Source organism: Piliocolobus tephrosceles, chromosome 1 (assembly GCF_002776525.5).
Source record: "Piliocolobus tephrosceles isolate RC106 chromosome 1, ASM277652v3, whole genome shotgun sequence".
Classification (NCBI taxonomy): Eukaryota; Metazoa; Chordata; class Mammalia; order Primates; family Cercopithecidae; genus Piliocolobus; species Piliocolobus tephrosceles.
In genome coordinates this window covers 147933389-147949102 of record NC_045434.1, presented here as the reverse complement: position 1 = coordinate 147949102, position 15714 = coordinate 147933389, and the positions used below count along the sequence as shown (strand labels likewise).

Genomic DNA, 15714 nt, shown 5'->3' with positions numbered 1-15714 from the left:
ATTGGTTCTGTTTAGGAAGCAAATGTGTCCACTTAAAAATACTCATCATACCAGATTCCATTCTATCTAGTGGCAGTCATGTGAGGCAGTTCCAGTGGTAGAAGTCTATCAAGTAAGACATTTGCAGGAGCTATTATTTCCTAATATAAAATGAACAGACTTCACTGGCATGTGATTTTTGTTCTCACCAATCCTTTTTTCTGACCTAAGCACATGCTTGGATGTGAAGAAGTTCATTGCCTATGAGAGGTAGGGCGTCTTGTCCATTGCTAAAGGTGGAAGAGCAGGAAGCTAGAATAAACTTGGTCCTTGATGATTTCCTTGAGTAACTACAAGGAAGGACTTCCTGTATCCTAATTTTCTGTAACATGATGAAAATAAAATCCTTATTTAGATGGATTTCTATTAGATGTAAACAAAATGTAATACTGGCTGATAGCACTGGTTTCTTGCCCAGATCACTCTGATCTTTAAAAAGTTACATATATAAAACAATCAAAATATAGATATATATCCTTCTATGATATGATTTTAGATAACTAAGCACTTCAAATTTGTAAAGTTACTTTGATTTCATATAGCAAAAAAGAATCCATGCGTCCTCCTTTTTTTCTGACTCAAAAAATAAAGGTTAGAAATCATTTTATGTCACAATTAAGGATAAAATCCTTCTGGATTGTGTGTGTGTGTGTGTTACAAGGCACAAGCTTTAATTACACTACTAGATTTGTCTCTTTTCAAATGAGCATATGCTTCCTTAATTTCTACATTCACGCTTTCCTTAAGAAAGAATACCAATTATTCTTTGTGTGAAATCTTACAAGGCTCATTATTTTTGTTTTCATAATATTCTTATACTCGTTAATAAGTCCAGTGAAATGTTCTAAAACATATATTTCAAGCATTACTAAACAATTATCCCCATAGGTTTACATTTATTCCTTCTCAAGAGTTATTTTTTGTTGCTGTAAATTAAATAAAATATAAAACATTTCAATGATCAAAGAACAATAAAAAGAACCTTGCTCAGTGGAAGTAACAAACACAAATTTATAGGTAGCCTCAAAAATTGTTATTCAGAAAGATTTCTTTAAATCTCCACAACTCACAAAAATCATGTCAGCATTTGGTATGCCTATATCTCTTTAAGTCTTACTCCACTTGTGTTACCGTCCATTCGTACTTCTTCACAATGATTTTCTCCCATTATTTCTTCATTTATGACATTTTCAATCTCTTTCTCTTTCTAATCAAAACTTATTTATCCTCAGTTTCTAAATATGGTAAGTTATATATTTAGTAAGTTAAAGTGAGGTAAATACCACTTCACTTTAATAAATCTTTCATAAATTCTATTTCCTATAGTTAAAGCTTTATCTTTCTTCTGTCCAAAACATTCTCAGTAAAGGTTCTATATTTGGCAATTACATATAACCCATTACAATTTCATATCCAACAACTGCAAGCTATTGAAATTCCAAAGATGTGACATCCTCTTTATCATTAAAAATTCTTCCAGTGTGCTTTTTTTTTTTTCAATTTAACTTTTTTTCCTCTTCCCTGCTGAGATCGATTATCCTTTATCTTCATTGGTTACACTGCTTTCTACCCACAAAATGAGACTGTGCCCCAAGGTTGTAACCTTAGTTTTCAGCCTTTACTGATCCCTGTATTTACCTCAGAGAACTAGGCTTTAACTATGACCTCAAGCAAACACTCCTGAATTTACACTCAAAGTCCAGAACACTATTTCTGAGTTTTTGTTTTTCATATCCAATGTCTAGTTAATATTTCTTCTTTAATATCCTGCTTTCACGTAAGTATGACCAAACTTACCTTTTACCAAAACTCTTTAAGTGCTGCCATTTCTGATAAATAAGTTCTTTTGTGTCCCAGTTACCCAGGTTCAAAATAGTGGAGGAGTATTTCCACACTTACTCCTCCCCAATTCCCACATTCAATCAGTGTGAAAAGTACACTCAAATCTCTGCACTGTCTGTCATGTGTGATGCAATGTTGACTGCAGACTTGCTGAAATCCCAGCTCATGACTCATTTTCTGTCCAATATTGAGTAAGTTTCTACCTCACTATGCTTCATTTTCTCCTGTAAAAGAATGTTTTTCCACATCTGAGGAAACAATGAGGAATAAATAAAAATTCCTCATTGGAATTTTAGGTCCACCCTACTTAATGTAGCCCAAATCTCTACCCCTTTCAGTCTGTGTTAATGTCTTACTTTCTTTCCTTTAGCAATTAACACTAGCTGACATTCTATAGTTGTTTTATTTTTGTTTCCAGATTCGTCTAGTCTCTGTGCCTTTCCCTTAAAGAGGACAAGAATTTTGTCAGTATTATTTACCACTGAATCTCCAAGTCCCAGACAGTCCTTTTCATATTTTAGGTACTCAGTATATACTTGGTGAAAGAATGAATAAATAAAATGTATAAAGCACCTACCACAATGGCATTCACTGAATATGTGTCTGTCTTCTCCACTGTGTTCTTTCTTCTTTATTACTGGTATCCGCCTGTGTCAATCCTAATCACATCATTTTGAACCTACAGTAATTGATCCCCCTGCCCTCATTTGGTTTCTATCCTCCATTAATCTGCTAGCAAAATGTTGGGTTGATCACCTTCTAAAAACCTTGTCAATACCATTTATTCATAGAGCACTTACTATGAGGGACCTACTCTAATTTTCTGACTCTAATTTCAATTAATTGTCATTATATTCATCAAGTCTAAGCTCTTTAGTAGGTCGTCCAAGTTCTTTCTCAATGCCCACTGCCCAACTTTCCATTACTTCCTTAAATGAATCTCAGTCACTTTGATTATCCTTAAAAGGCTCATGCATGTTGCCACCTTTGATTATGCCATACTACACAAGTGAAGTACCAAAGTGAAATTCTTTATTGAAGGCCCAGGTTAAGATATCAGACTTAAATACCACCATGTTTTTTATATTTTTAAATATTACTACAAAATTATTACCAAAATCCTAAATTTTTAAAACTATTACAAAATCACTAATATACCCCTAATTTAAAAAATTTATATGCAGTAATAAAATTCTTCCAACTTTGTAATTTTCAGCTTTTCCATGCATAAACACTGTTCAATGTTTATATACTCTTTTAGATATACTCACTGTTCAAAATGATGTTCTATTCTTCCTCAAATTTTCTACACACATATATGACTTCACATATCTTTAGAATATATTATAAACACCTCCTGCAACTTACATTGTTACTATATCTTATACCAATTTAACCCCCTCTTTTGAACTCTTAAATGATTTGTTCTAATATTCATTCATGTGTACAAAGAATGTTTCCTTATGTTTTTGTAAATCCACTTAAGTAGTCTGTAACCATTAACTAGGCATCAACTTTTCACAATCACTTCTTCTAACATTTTATAAACCAACAGATAATGATAGTTTGATCTTGTTAAATAACCAAATTAATTGTGTAAGAATTAAATATTTTATCTTCCTCTAATAATAATCTAAGTTGTCCTTTAAGGCTCTCAAAAAACATTAAGTATTTCCCAATGGAGTCTTTCATATACCAAATCCTGAATAAATTAGAGATTTACTTTCAATTTAAAAAACAAAAATTTGTTTCTCTACAATTTGATCATTTCAGGCTTTTTATGTAGTAGGCATACAAACTTTTATAAAGTTTCAGATAGACATTACAAATATATTCACTGGTTTATATTATTTTATATACATGATGCAAAAATATTAAAGAGTTCATATAATTTAGATATAGAACTCAGAAGCTAAAATTTTCCTTTTATACATTTAATTAAAATGAAACCCTAAAGAAGCCAATTACCTTTCTCAAAGCTGGGCAGAAATTAAAGAAAAGTCGATGGTTACATGCTTTGAATCTTCCAGGAAGATGCCAGTTCTGAATTATTTCTTCATCAGAAATCACATGATGATCCAGTGCTTTGAGAGGCCATATACTGTTAACAAGAACATGTCTATATCCTTTTTTAAGGCTTACTGGGCAATCAAACATAGTGAGGGCAATGAGGTTTGGACAGGCAGATAACACACATATATTCTTTAACTTTGCAAACCCATTGTCATGAAGATAGAGGAGTTTTAGATTCTTCAATCCACTCCAAAATTTGGTATCTGGTAGACTCTTTATCTGAAATATTATTAAAAATACTTTAAATTACAAAATTACTTTTTTCAAAAAGCACAGAAAATGGTACAACATTACACATCTAAAATTCAATAATCCCCAAATAGCAATTTTCTAATTAATAAGCAAATAGAGTATTTATAATTATACGATGATGGCTAGTTGAAAACCATAATACACTGGGCATCTGAGACAATTTATTATTAGTAGTATAGTAAAATGCATAATGATACTTTTTTGTTCAATGAAAATTCCTTTGTAATAGGTTGACTCTTTAAACTTTTCTAAAATACTTTCCTTACCTAAGGAAAATTAAGGAAGCATGAGGCATTCTTAATCCAGGCTGTAGATTTAAGAAGTGAAACATACCAAATTACACACTATTTATGTATTTTCATTTACATCAAAATGTCTGTATTTATATACATCTTACATTCTTTTAATTTATTGTTAAATTTTTGTTTATATTTTAGATAAAAGACCATCTTTAAGAAATACTGTGGATAGGTAACATAAGTACGTATTAAATAAAACTGAAATTTCATTAAATATGCAAATATCGGAAATGCCTATTGCTTACCTGATTTCCATGGAGATCAAGTTTGATTAATTTTATACAACTCTGAAGTGGATGAATATCTGTAATAAAATTGTTTGAGATGACGCATACTCTAAGAGAGATGCAAGACTGCAAATTTTCCATAGACTTTAAATGAAGGCCATTGAACTTCACAAAAACAAAATCTTTTTGATCTTCTCTTATGTTTTCATTATAGTGACTCCATTCTTCATGATTGGTTAGCTCTTCTGTGATTGTTCCATGAAACATCTAGGAAAGATAAGAAATTGCTTTGATTTTTTTTTTCTACTTTCAAAAATTTACCTGAAAACAAACAAAATTTTGCCAAGAGACGGTGCAAGTAAAAAGTGTTATTAAACTTAAAATTTTTAAAAACTAATTCTTATAGAACTTTCTATCCCAAAATAACTTAAATGTCTAACATTTCAATAACAGCTAATCTGAATGTTATCACTGCACTCACCAATGAACGAACCAATTAGCAAGAGGAAGACAAGCTTCCTTTTTCATAGAATATTTACAGAATTCAGTGAAGAAACTGAGATAAAATCATCCTTTCTAGACAAGACAACTAACAACAAACAAATCAAACCATACCTTGTATAACTCGTATAATAATTGTTGTTAAAATATACTGTTAAAGAAGTACACTGAATAATAAACAAGTCAGGAAAGTGATAATCATTATGAAAGAGGCTGAACAATGTAGCCAGATAAAATTAAGGTGCTATACAGGCCTTCAAATGTTATCAATAATATTTGTATCTTCAAGAGAAAATTCGTTGTCACAATATTTACATTCAACTCAATTAGGCAATTAGGCTCCAGAATTCTAATTGCTTTAAATTTTGACTACTTAAATTTATCTAAAATGTTTAGATCAATGCTTTTTAATATTATTTTATACAGTATTTCTCATATATGTGAATTTTCACTTATTAAGAGTAATTTCAGCTTTCATAAAAGGTAGTCAGAGATAGCTGAGAAGAGAATGTATGAGCTCAAGTCGTCTATTTGGAAGTGTGTTTTAAGATCAACAATGTTCCCTAATGGAAGAATCGATTTCTACCATGTTTAGATAAACTAAATCAGTGTAATTCAAATGAGAATAAATGTGAAAATCCAGATACACTCTTGTACTCTCTCAAGACACTGGTTACTTTATATATCATAACCAAGGCCTAAAACTAGAATCCTCAAACTCTAAGTATCAATGAATTAACTAGAAGGCAGATTCATGGGCCCCATCTCATATCTACTGTATCAGAATTTCTGGGCTAAGGGCCTAGGAATAATGTCAACAGGTGATCGACGAACACCTTAAGAAAGATTAGCCTCAACTACAAGTAAACCAGTCTTCCAAATATAGAGTCAGATATGGAATAGACAGATATAAATAAACCTTTACAAATTAAACTCATCAAGCTCTATTGGTGCTGGAATGCAAGATAATATCCACATCGCATCACTTGGACTTCCGAAATAGAAAAGACTTAAGTCTTTCCTCATTTAAAGAAAGCTTAAATTTAAGCTTCCTACAAGTCTTTAGAAAAATAACTCATTTTTTAAAGTACTCAATAACATTCCATCACATGGATGCACCATGGTTTGGTTTATTTATCCATTCACCTATTAAGATGTCTTGGCTGCTTCCAACTTTACATAATTATGAATAAAAGTGCTATAAAAATGTATGTGCAGGTTTTTGTCTGGATATGTTTTCAACTTACTTGGAAAAATACCAAGGAGTTCGTTTAGTGAATCATATAATAATGTATTTCATTTTGTAAAAAACTGCTACTGTCTTCCAAAGTGGTTGTACCATTTGGACTCCCACCAGCAATGAATGAGAGATTCTATTGCTCCACAACCTCACCAGTATATAATGTTGTCAATGTTTTGATTTTGGTCGTTTTAATTTGCAATTCCCTAATGATACATGATGTTGAGCATCTTTCATATGCTTATTAGCCATATGTATATCTTCCTTGGTGAGGTATCTGTTCAGATCTTTTGTCCATTATATTTTGATTGTAGTATTGTCTTATTGTTGAGTTTGAGTTCTTTGTATTATTTCAGATACTAATCCTTTGTCAGACACGTGTTTTCCAAAGACTTTTTTTCCCATTCTGTGGCTTGCCTTTTCACTTTCTTAATTTTCATTTCTTTTTTAGCTCACAAATGCATAAAAAGTCCTTGAAAAACCAACACCCATCCACATGGAACTTCAGAGATCTCATTTCTTCACATAAAGCTACAGGTGATTTTATACTGTTAATCATGACATTAGTACACAAATTATATATATATATATATATATACACAAAATTACATATAATTTTATTTAATATCTAGCTATATAAATAAATATAAGTATTTTTACTTCAAAGAATTTATTTCTCACATTGATTATTCCATCTCTAACAGTCTATTTCTTTATGAAGATATTATCTTCTTCCTGGCATTTATTTTCAGGGATTCTCAACAGTGCTATTAATCAAATATAGTTAGTAATGTCTATAGATTCATCCACCAGGAATAATTTTTTATTTTAAACCTTCTGCATGAATGCTGTCTATATGTCATTTGAACATGCCAATGAACTACTAATGGTATTATTCCAAAGTAGTTTTTTCTATTTTCCTTACTGATCTCAGATACACTGGATAATTTTTCAAAATGAGAGGTTCTACACTTATGTGAGACATTCAAATGTTAGCTATTAGATGAATAACCTTGCTAGTAGCTTTGTGGCATTAACAAATGCTGTTGTAATGAACATGATAAAATAATATTGTTCTTTCCCACCAAAATTCTTAAATATGTCCCAACATTTTTCTACATAAAATAAGTAATATATAATAAGGGAACTGGTTTGATTGGCACTCTTGCCTCATTTGATAACTTCCTGTCAATAAGACATAGAGTTTGAGGAAGAAATGAAATATTGGTTCACACAAACCAAATTTGGGATAATGCTCACGATATTACTTAATTCAATGCCTTTTTTTCCATTCTGTACAACAGTCTACTTTTCAGTTTCAATCAAAAAGATTAGGAAAAAAAAAAGTGTAAGAATTAAGTACTAGTTAATTAAGGACATATTAAATTCAAATTTGAGATCTTTTTGATATTATTTAATGTAATGTCTTTTCCCCCATTTTGTTCAACTGCCTACTTTTTAGGTTTAATCATTGACTATTATAAGCAAAAAAACAAAAAAAAAAAATCACTAATCATCAGGAAAATGTAAATTAAAACCTTATTCCTGCAAGAATGGCCATAATTAAAAAGTCAAAAAACAATAGATTCTGTCGTGCATGTGGTGAAAAGGGAATACCGCTAGTAGGAATGTAAACAAGTATAACCACTATGGAAAATAGTATGGAAATTCCTTAGGGAACTAAAGGTGGAACTACCATTTGATCCAGCAATCCCACTACTGGGTATCTATCCAAAGGAAAATTCATTATATTAAAAAAGACATATGCACACATTTATAGCAGCACAACTCACAATTGCAAAGATATGGAACAAACCTAAGTGTCTATCAACCAATTAATGGATAAAGAAAATGTGATACACACACACACACACACACACACACACACACACACACACACCCCATGGAATACTACTCAGCCACAAAAAAGAACAAAACAATGTCTTCTGCAGCAACTTGGATGGAGCCTAGAAGGCTATTATTCAAAGTGAAGTAACTCAGGAATGGAAAATCAAATATCGTAAGTTCTCACATATAAGTGTGAGCTAAGCTGTGAGGATGCAAAGGCCTAAGAATGATATAATGTACTTTGAGGACTCAAGGGTGAAGGTTGGGAGGGTCGTGAGGGATAGAAGACTACATACTGGATACAGTGTACACTGCTTGGGTGACAGGTACCCTCAAATCTCAGAAATCACCACTAAAGAACCTATCCATGTAACAAAATACCACCTGTACCCCAACAACTACTGAAATAAAAATTAAAAAACAACAAAAAATAGTCAAAAAATAACAATGCTGGTGAGGTTGTGGGGAAAAAGGAATGCTTATATATTGTTGGTGGGAGTGTACATTAGTTCAACCATTGTGGAAGACAGTGTGGCAATTTCCCAAAGACCTAAAAACAGAAATAACATTTGACCCAGCAATCCAATTACTGGGTACATACCTAAAGCAATAATAATTGCTCTTTTATAAAGATACATGCATACATATGTTCACTGTACCACTATTCACAATAGCAAAGACATGGAATCAACCTAAATGCCCATATATGGTAGATTGGATACAGAAAATGTGGTACATTTACACCATGGAATACTATACAGCCATAAAAAAGAATGAGATCATGTCCTTTACAGGAACACGGAGAAAGCTGGAGGACATTATCCTTAGCAAAAAGAATGCAGGGATAGAAAAACCAAATACTGCATTTTCTCCCTTATATGTGGAAGCTAAATGATGAAAACATATGGACACATAAAGGGGAACACCACACTGGGGCCTACTGGAGGGTGAAGAGTGGGAGGAGGGAGAGGATTAAGAAAAATAACTAATGAGTACTAGGCTTAACACCTAGGTGACTAAATCACTTGTACAATACACTACACTGAAACAAGTTTACCTATGTAACAAACCTGTACATCTATCCCTGAACTTTAAGCAAAAATTTTTAAAAATCCAAACTATTAAGAACCCTTGCTTCTTAGTTAATAAAATATGCTAGCCTGCTATCTTAGGATGTCACACTTCTCTCTCAGTGTAACCTTCTTTGGCAAATTATTGCCTAGTCATTATTTAGACTCTGATTCCATCCCCGCATCCCCACATCCCCAATTTAGTGATTATATTTTTATATGTGTTATTATTTAATGGCCCTGTTTTCCACTAAATTATATGTAATCTGTGAACAGAAAACTTGTTTTACAGTTAGTTTTTTCAAATTTTTGCATAGGACCTGACATAGAACTGAGTCAGATTTCAATAAATGTCTGTTTCATAGACATGTCTATCTTTTCCTTTACTCAGAGAAATAGCAAACTATGGGGAAGGAATCTTTAAAAGACTTCTAAGTACAAATGACAAAGTCTCTCCCATTTCAGTAGAAATCTATTGGACATTCCTTTATTTTTAATTCTCCACAGCCAATACTCAATATCTTGCAAAACAACAAAAAAAGGTTTATTTTTCAACTATTTATGTAGTGTAACAAATCACTCCAAAATTTGTTGGCTTAAAATAACCACCATTTTGTTATTCTGAAGATTTTGTGTGTTCACTACGTTGAAGTAAGCAATTCTCCAACTGACAGTGGCTGAAGCATGAGTCAGTTCACTCCTCCACTGAACTGCTGGAAGGTTAGGTTCAGCTGGGATACTGAGATGAACCAGCCTTTCTTTCCACTGTCTCAGGACCTCTCTATTTTGAACTGTCCTCTCTATGTCATCTATCCATGTGTGTCTGAAATAGGGTAGCCAGACTTTCTACACGCTTAAGGGCTCCCAAAGCATAAAAGCAGAACCTGTCAGACTTCCTAAGGCTTAGGTTCAACTGAAGCATCACCTCAGCCACATTCTACTGGTTACAACAAGTTCATTTTATTTTTCAAGCACCCTACAAACTAAGTACAGAAAAAAGAAGTGAAACATAAGTTGTTCTGAGGTTGGTGATCTCAAGGAAGTTATGTATCCTGAACCTCAGTTTCCTACTCTGTAAAAAGAAGATAATAACAGCCCATAGAATTGTTATGAGGACTAAATGAGTCAACATAAAGGGTTTAGAAGAGTGTTTGGCACTTAATGATATAGTTTGGCTATTTCCCCACCCAAATCTCGTCTTAACTGTAGCTCCCAGAATTTCGACTTGCTGTGGGACAGACCCAGTGGGAGATAATTGAATGATGGTGGCAGTTTTCTCCATACTGTTCTTGTGGTAGTGAATAAGTCTCATAAGAGCTGATGGTTTTATAAGGGGAAACCCCTTTTGCTTGGTTCTCATTCTCTCTTGTCTGCTGCCATGTAAGATGTGCCTTCTACCTTCTACCATGATTCTGAGGCCTCCCCAGCCACAAGGAACTGTGAGTCCACTAAACCTCTTTTTCTTTATAAATAACCTGGTGTTGAGTGTGTCTTTATCAGCAGCATGAAAACAGACTAATACGGTAAGCACTTTAAAATTAATTGAATGCTTAGTTTCATTAACAATTCAAGATAAAATATATGCTTCAAAAAGTGTATCAAAGGACCTGCAGTTTCCAGTATGGCATGTAAGGAGCTTGGAAGTAGTCACTCCATCCTAATAACACATTAAAAAGCTGAACAAACTGAAAATCAACAACTCTTCTTAGCTACGCAAAAGAAGTAAGATGATAGGGTAAACTGCTGACGCCAAAACTGTAGCAACAGACAGGCAGTACAGAAACTCATCAGGAACAGACACACAGATGTCAGGGGTGTTGGAAATATCAGACTGGGAATTGAAAACAGCTAGGATTAATATGCTAATGGCTCTAATAGAAAAAGAAGGCAACATACAAGAACAGATGGATAATGTAGATAGAGAGATAGATATTCTAAGAAAGAATAAAAAGGAAATGGTAGAGACCAAAAACATTGTAACAGAAATGAAGAATACCTTTGAAGGGCTCATTAGTAGACTGGACGTGACTGATAAAAGAACCAGACTTTGAGGATATGCCAACAAAAACATTCAAAACTAAAAACCAAAGAGAAAAAAAAGACTGAAAAAAATGAATAATATTCTACAAGTGTGGGACTTCTAAAGGTGTAACATATGTGTAATGAAAATGCCAAAAAAGGAAAAATAGAAAGGAATAAAAGCAGTATTTAAAACAATAATGAATGAGAATTTACTGCAACATCGAACACTAAGCCACAGATTCAAGAAACTCAGAGAACATCATGTAGGATAAATATAAGAAAAAAAAAAAAATCACACCTAGGCATTTAATACACAAACTTCAAAAAATCAAACATTAAAAAAAAATCTTGGAAAAAGCCAAATAATTTCTTAAAAATCTTACTTATAAAGGATCACAGATAATAACTACATTTGACTTATCAGAAACCATGCAGGCAGAAGACACTGGAGTGAAATATTTAAAGTGTCAAGAGAAAAACCCTTTCACTTGGTTCTCATTCTCTCTTGTCTGCCGCCATGTAAGATGTGCCTTCCACCTCCTGCCATGATTCTGAGGCCTCCCCAGCCACATGGAACTGTGAGTCCACTAAACCTCTTTTTCTTCATAAATTGTTGGGTGTGTCTTTATCAGCAGCATGGAAACAGACTAATACAGTAAGTTCAACAAAATTATTGAATGCCTAGTTCCATTAACAATTCAAAATAAAATACATGCTTCAAAAAGTATATCAAGGGACACTGTATTGAGCAAAATTATTCTTTAGAATTGAAAAAGAAATAAATTCTGTTAGACAAATATTGAAGTAATTTGTTGTTGTTAGACCTGCCTTGTAAGAAATGTTAAAAGACAGTCTGAGAGAAGAAAAATGATATAGGTCAGATACTCATATCTACAGTAAGAAAGTGTTGGGAAACAAACAAGTGAGGATAAAATAAAATTCTCTTATTTTTCTTATTATTAGTTGAATAATTTGTCCAAAATAATAATAGTAACTAGTTTTATTTTAATTCATCCAACAACAGTAGAATATACATTCTTTTCAAGCTCACATGGAGGATTCATTCACCAAGGCAGACCACATTCTGGGCCATAAAACATGTCTTATCAAATTCAAAAGAACAGAAGCCATGCAACGTCTTCTCTCAAACTACAATAGAATTAAAGTAGATATCAATAACAGGAAAATAGCTGGAAAATTCCAAAATACTTAGGAGATTTATAAACAACACACTTCTAAGTAACACATAGGTCAATAAAAATTTAAAGATATTTTGAACTAATAAAAATAAAATAAAATTTAGCAAAATTTTGTAGGATATAGTAAAAGCAGTGCTTAAAAGGAAATTCATAGCACAGAATTCATATACTAGAAAAGAGCAAAGATCTAAAATGAATCATCTAAGATGCCATTTCTAGAACTTGAAAAAGAAGAGCAAATTTAATCCAAAGTAAATAGGAGAAAAGTAATAAATATATTAAGTTAGTTTTCAAGAAAATTGTAATTCTTAATTATAATTGCCAATATTTTTGAGGGGGGGGCATATTTTATCATTATCTCATTCCAGAAGACTCCATAAAGATCTATAGTCTCTCTAAAAAATAAATACTTTACTCAGATTATATGTAGGTTCTTCTATAATATAAAGCATCTAACCATCAACCTGTAGTTCAGATCTTTAGTGAAGAGTGGGGAGGTCTTTCCATATACTCTCGGTGGTTACTTTTACCATGCAATAATAAATCTTACTCCAAAATATAACCTTTCTTTATTTGTTAGGACATTCAGAGTTAATTTTTTCCCAACTTTTATTTTAGAATCAGGGAGTACATGTGCAGGTTTGTTACAAAAGTATATTGCATAATGCTGCAGTTTGGAGTACGAATGAATTTGTCACCCAAGAAGTAAGCATAGTACCCAACAGGTAGTTTATTTTCAATTCTTACCTGTCGTCCTCTCTCCCAATTCTTGTATTCCTCTCCAATACCAAATCTTATCCGAGGTGTCTGAAAACATATTTTTCAGTTCCTCTTAACTGATTTTTGTTTTATATGTATTCAATATTTTAAACTCTTCTCAACTGGTTTCTTTTTAGTTGATGTGATATGAACACTAATTTAGTCTTATAAGCAGTCTTCCCCATACACTATACTAATTTATATTCTTTTTCTCTATTAGTATTCACCTCTGCCAACAATATGTACTTGCCAGTATATAAACAAACTTAATATTTTACAAATTACAAAATAGAACATAGTAATACCTGGTTATTGCTATTAAAAGGAAAGATTAACATGATTAATAAATTACAGAAATAAATTTATTAGAAAATTAATATTCTATATTCAGAATATAATGTATGTGTCAGTTATTCATATTATTCAGCTACATATTCTGTCAAACTTTCCACTTTTTGGAAAAGTGGAGATTTTTCATATTTTAACTACCACATGGAGCATTTCAGTTTTGTTTCTCATTATTTATTTATATTGTACATCTGAAAACTAGAATAACTCAAATGAGCAGGCCCCAAAGCATATCCCCTGAATCATATCATTGCAGCTATGGGCCCATATGATTCTACTGTCTACCAAGGGAAGCTAAAAACCACTGCAATTGATACATCCTCCTCTACCAAGTTAAAAGCCCCTTACCACTTGTTGCAAATTTAAAATATGCACATAGAGGAGGAATCTAGTCACTTTTGTTCATTTTAGACTTTGATAATTTTATAACTATTTTGTGAAATGTATATACACATCTGTAAATTATCAAGTTCAAATAATAATATAATGTTCAAAGGCAAATTAAGTATAGCAACACATTGCAGAAAGTATCAAGGCTCCAACTACAGTTTCAAAGAAATTCTGCAGTTAAAAATAAATCAGTACCATTATCAGTAAACCTTTCTTTAGTTTGTATCAACTAAAGTACTAATTTTAAAATTATCATACATTTTAATCACACTGTATAAACCATTTCTATAAAATAAAATGCTCATCAGTTATACCTCATCTTTACCCCCAACTTTGATGGCAAACACATTAAGTGTAACTATACAAGGTTATAACTCATGAATATATTTAAATTAAATATTAAGAAGTAAAAAATATTTATTTTGTATATTTATTTCTTTTCCAAATGTGATACATAATAAATATTGAAAAGAAAATTTTCAAAGCCTTTGCTGAGTGTACCTTTAGACTTAAAATTTATTCGCTGAACCTTTTAGGTACTAGGAAGACAGATCATCATTATTTTAAGTAATATATTAAAATATTAGATTTGATGGTCTACATGAAAGTAATTTATTTTATAACCATGAACTATAATATTAAATGGAAATCTGAATACTGGACTCCAGAATTATCACAACAGCTGTTAAGATATCTGCATATAAAATCAAATAATAAAAAAAGAATAAAAAGTTTCAGTTTTTAGAAAATCTAATTGTAAGGATTCCAATCGGTAATATTTGATACATATTGTGATTACAAACTTTATTTTTAGTTTAGAATGTCTGCAACATATTAAGCTCATCTCTATTAATAAAATAAATTATATTTTTTAAATATTCTTTGATAACAGATTTGTTAAGTAATGACTATTTTAATAAAGAATTGCCATAGGCCAGTGCAGTGACTCATGCCTGTATAATCCCAGAACTTTGAGAGGGCAAGGCAAGAGAATGCATGAGTCCAGGAGTGAGCTATGATCTGCCACTGCACTCCAGCCTGGGTGAAAGGTTGTCTCTAAAAATAAAAATCCTGTCTCTAAAAATATAAAAGAATTGCCATGATTTTATATCACAGAAAAAATATATTTTAAAAATTAAGAAGGGGAGAGTCTAGTAGAACAGTCAGACCAGTACATGTGTCCTGGAAAATGAACATAGAATACAGTGCATGTTTAAGTTAATATAAATAACCTTGATAGCACAAAACATATTTTCATGGCATATTCTATATGTTTTCAAATGACATGAAAAGTCATTCAGAACAAGGAATCAGAACTCATTTGTAATTATAACTTTTTTATTTAAATGTATTGGCTTTTTAAATTTTAGAAGGTTATATGCTTCTGTTCAGAAAAAAAGCTTTTGTGAGACATCATTTTTCAGTTTGTATTTTTATTCCAATTTCGAAACTGCAAAAGCATAAACCTAAAAAACTAAAAGGTGGTGAGCCAGAAGATGGATATTAAACAGTCAAAATTAATAAAAACATTCACAGAAAATAATCTGCACAAAAATCACAACCTCTTAATAAGGAAATTAGCACAACAAATATTTCTTCTAGCCC

At 31.8% G+C, this 15714-nt stretch overlaps 1 protein-coding gene across 2 annotated transcripts in view; it reads right to left on the bottom strand.

Annotated features, from left to right (window-relative positions):
- The window catches only part of LRRIQ3 (leucine rich repeats and IQ motif containing 3), a 171672-nt gene that overhangs the window by 152587 nt on the left and 3371 nt on the right, over positions 1–15714 (bottom strand). For both annotated transcript variants that reach the window (XM_023209437.1, XM_023209428.1), the window contains exons 2-3: positions 4751–4999; positions 3850–4173 (exon numbers count right to left, since the gene is read on the bottom strand). In XM_023209437.1, the coding sequence (XP_023065205.1) occupies positions 3850–4173; positions 4751–4999 (573 nt within the window). The remainder of the gene's footprint in view (positions 1–3849; positions 4174–4750; positions 5000–15714) is intronic.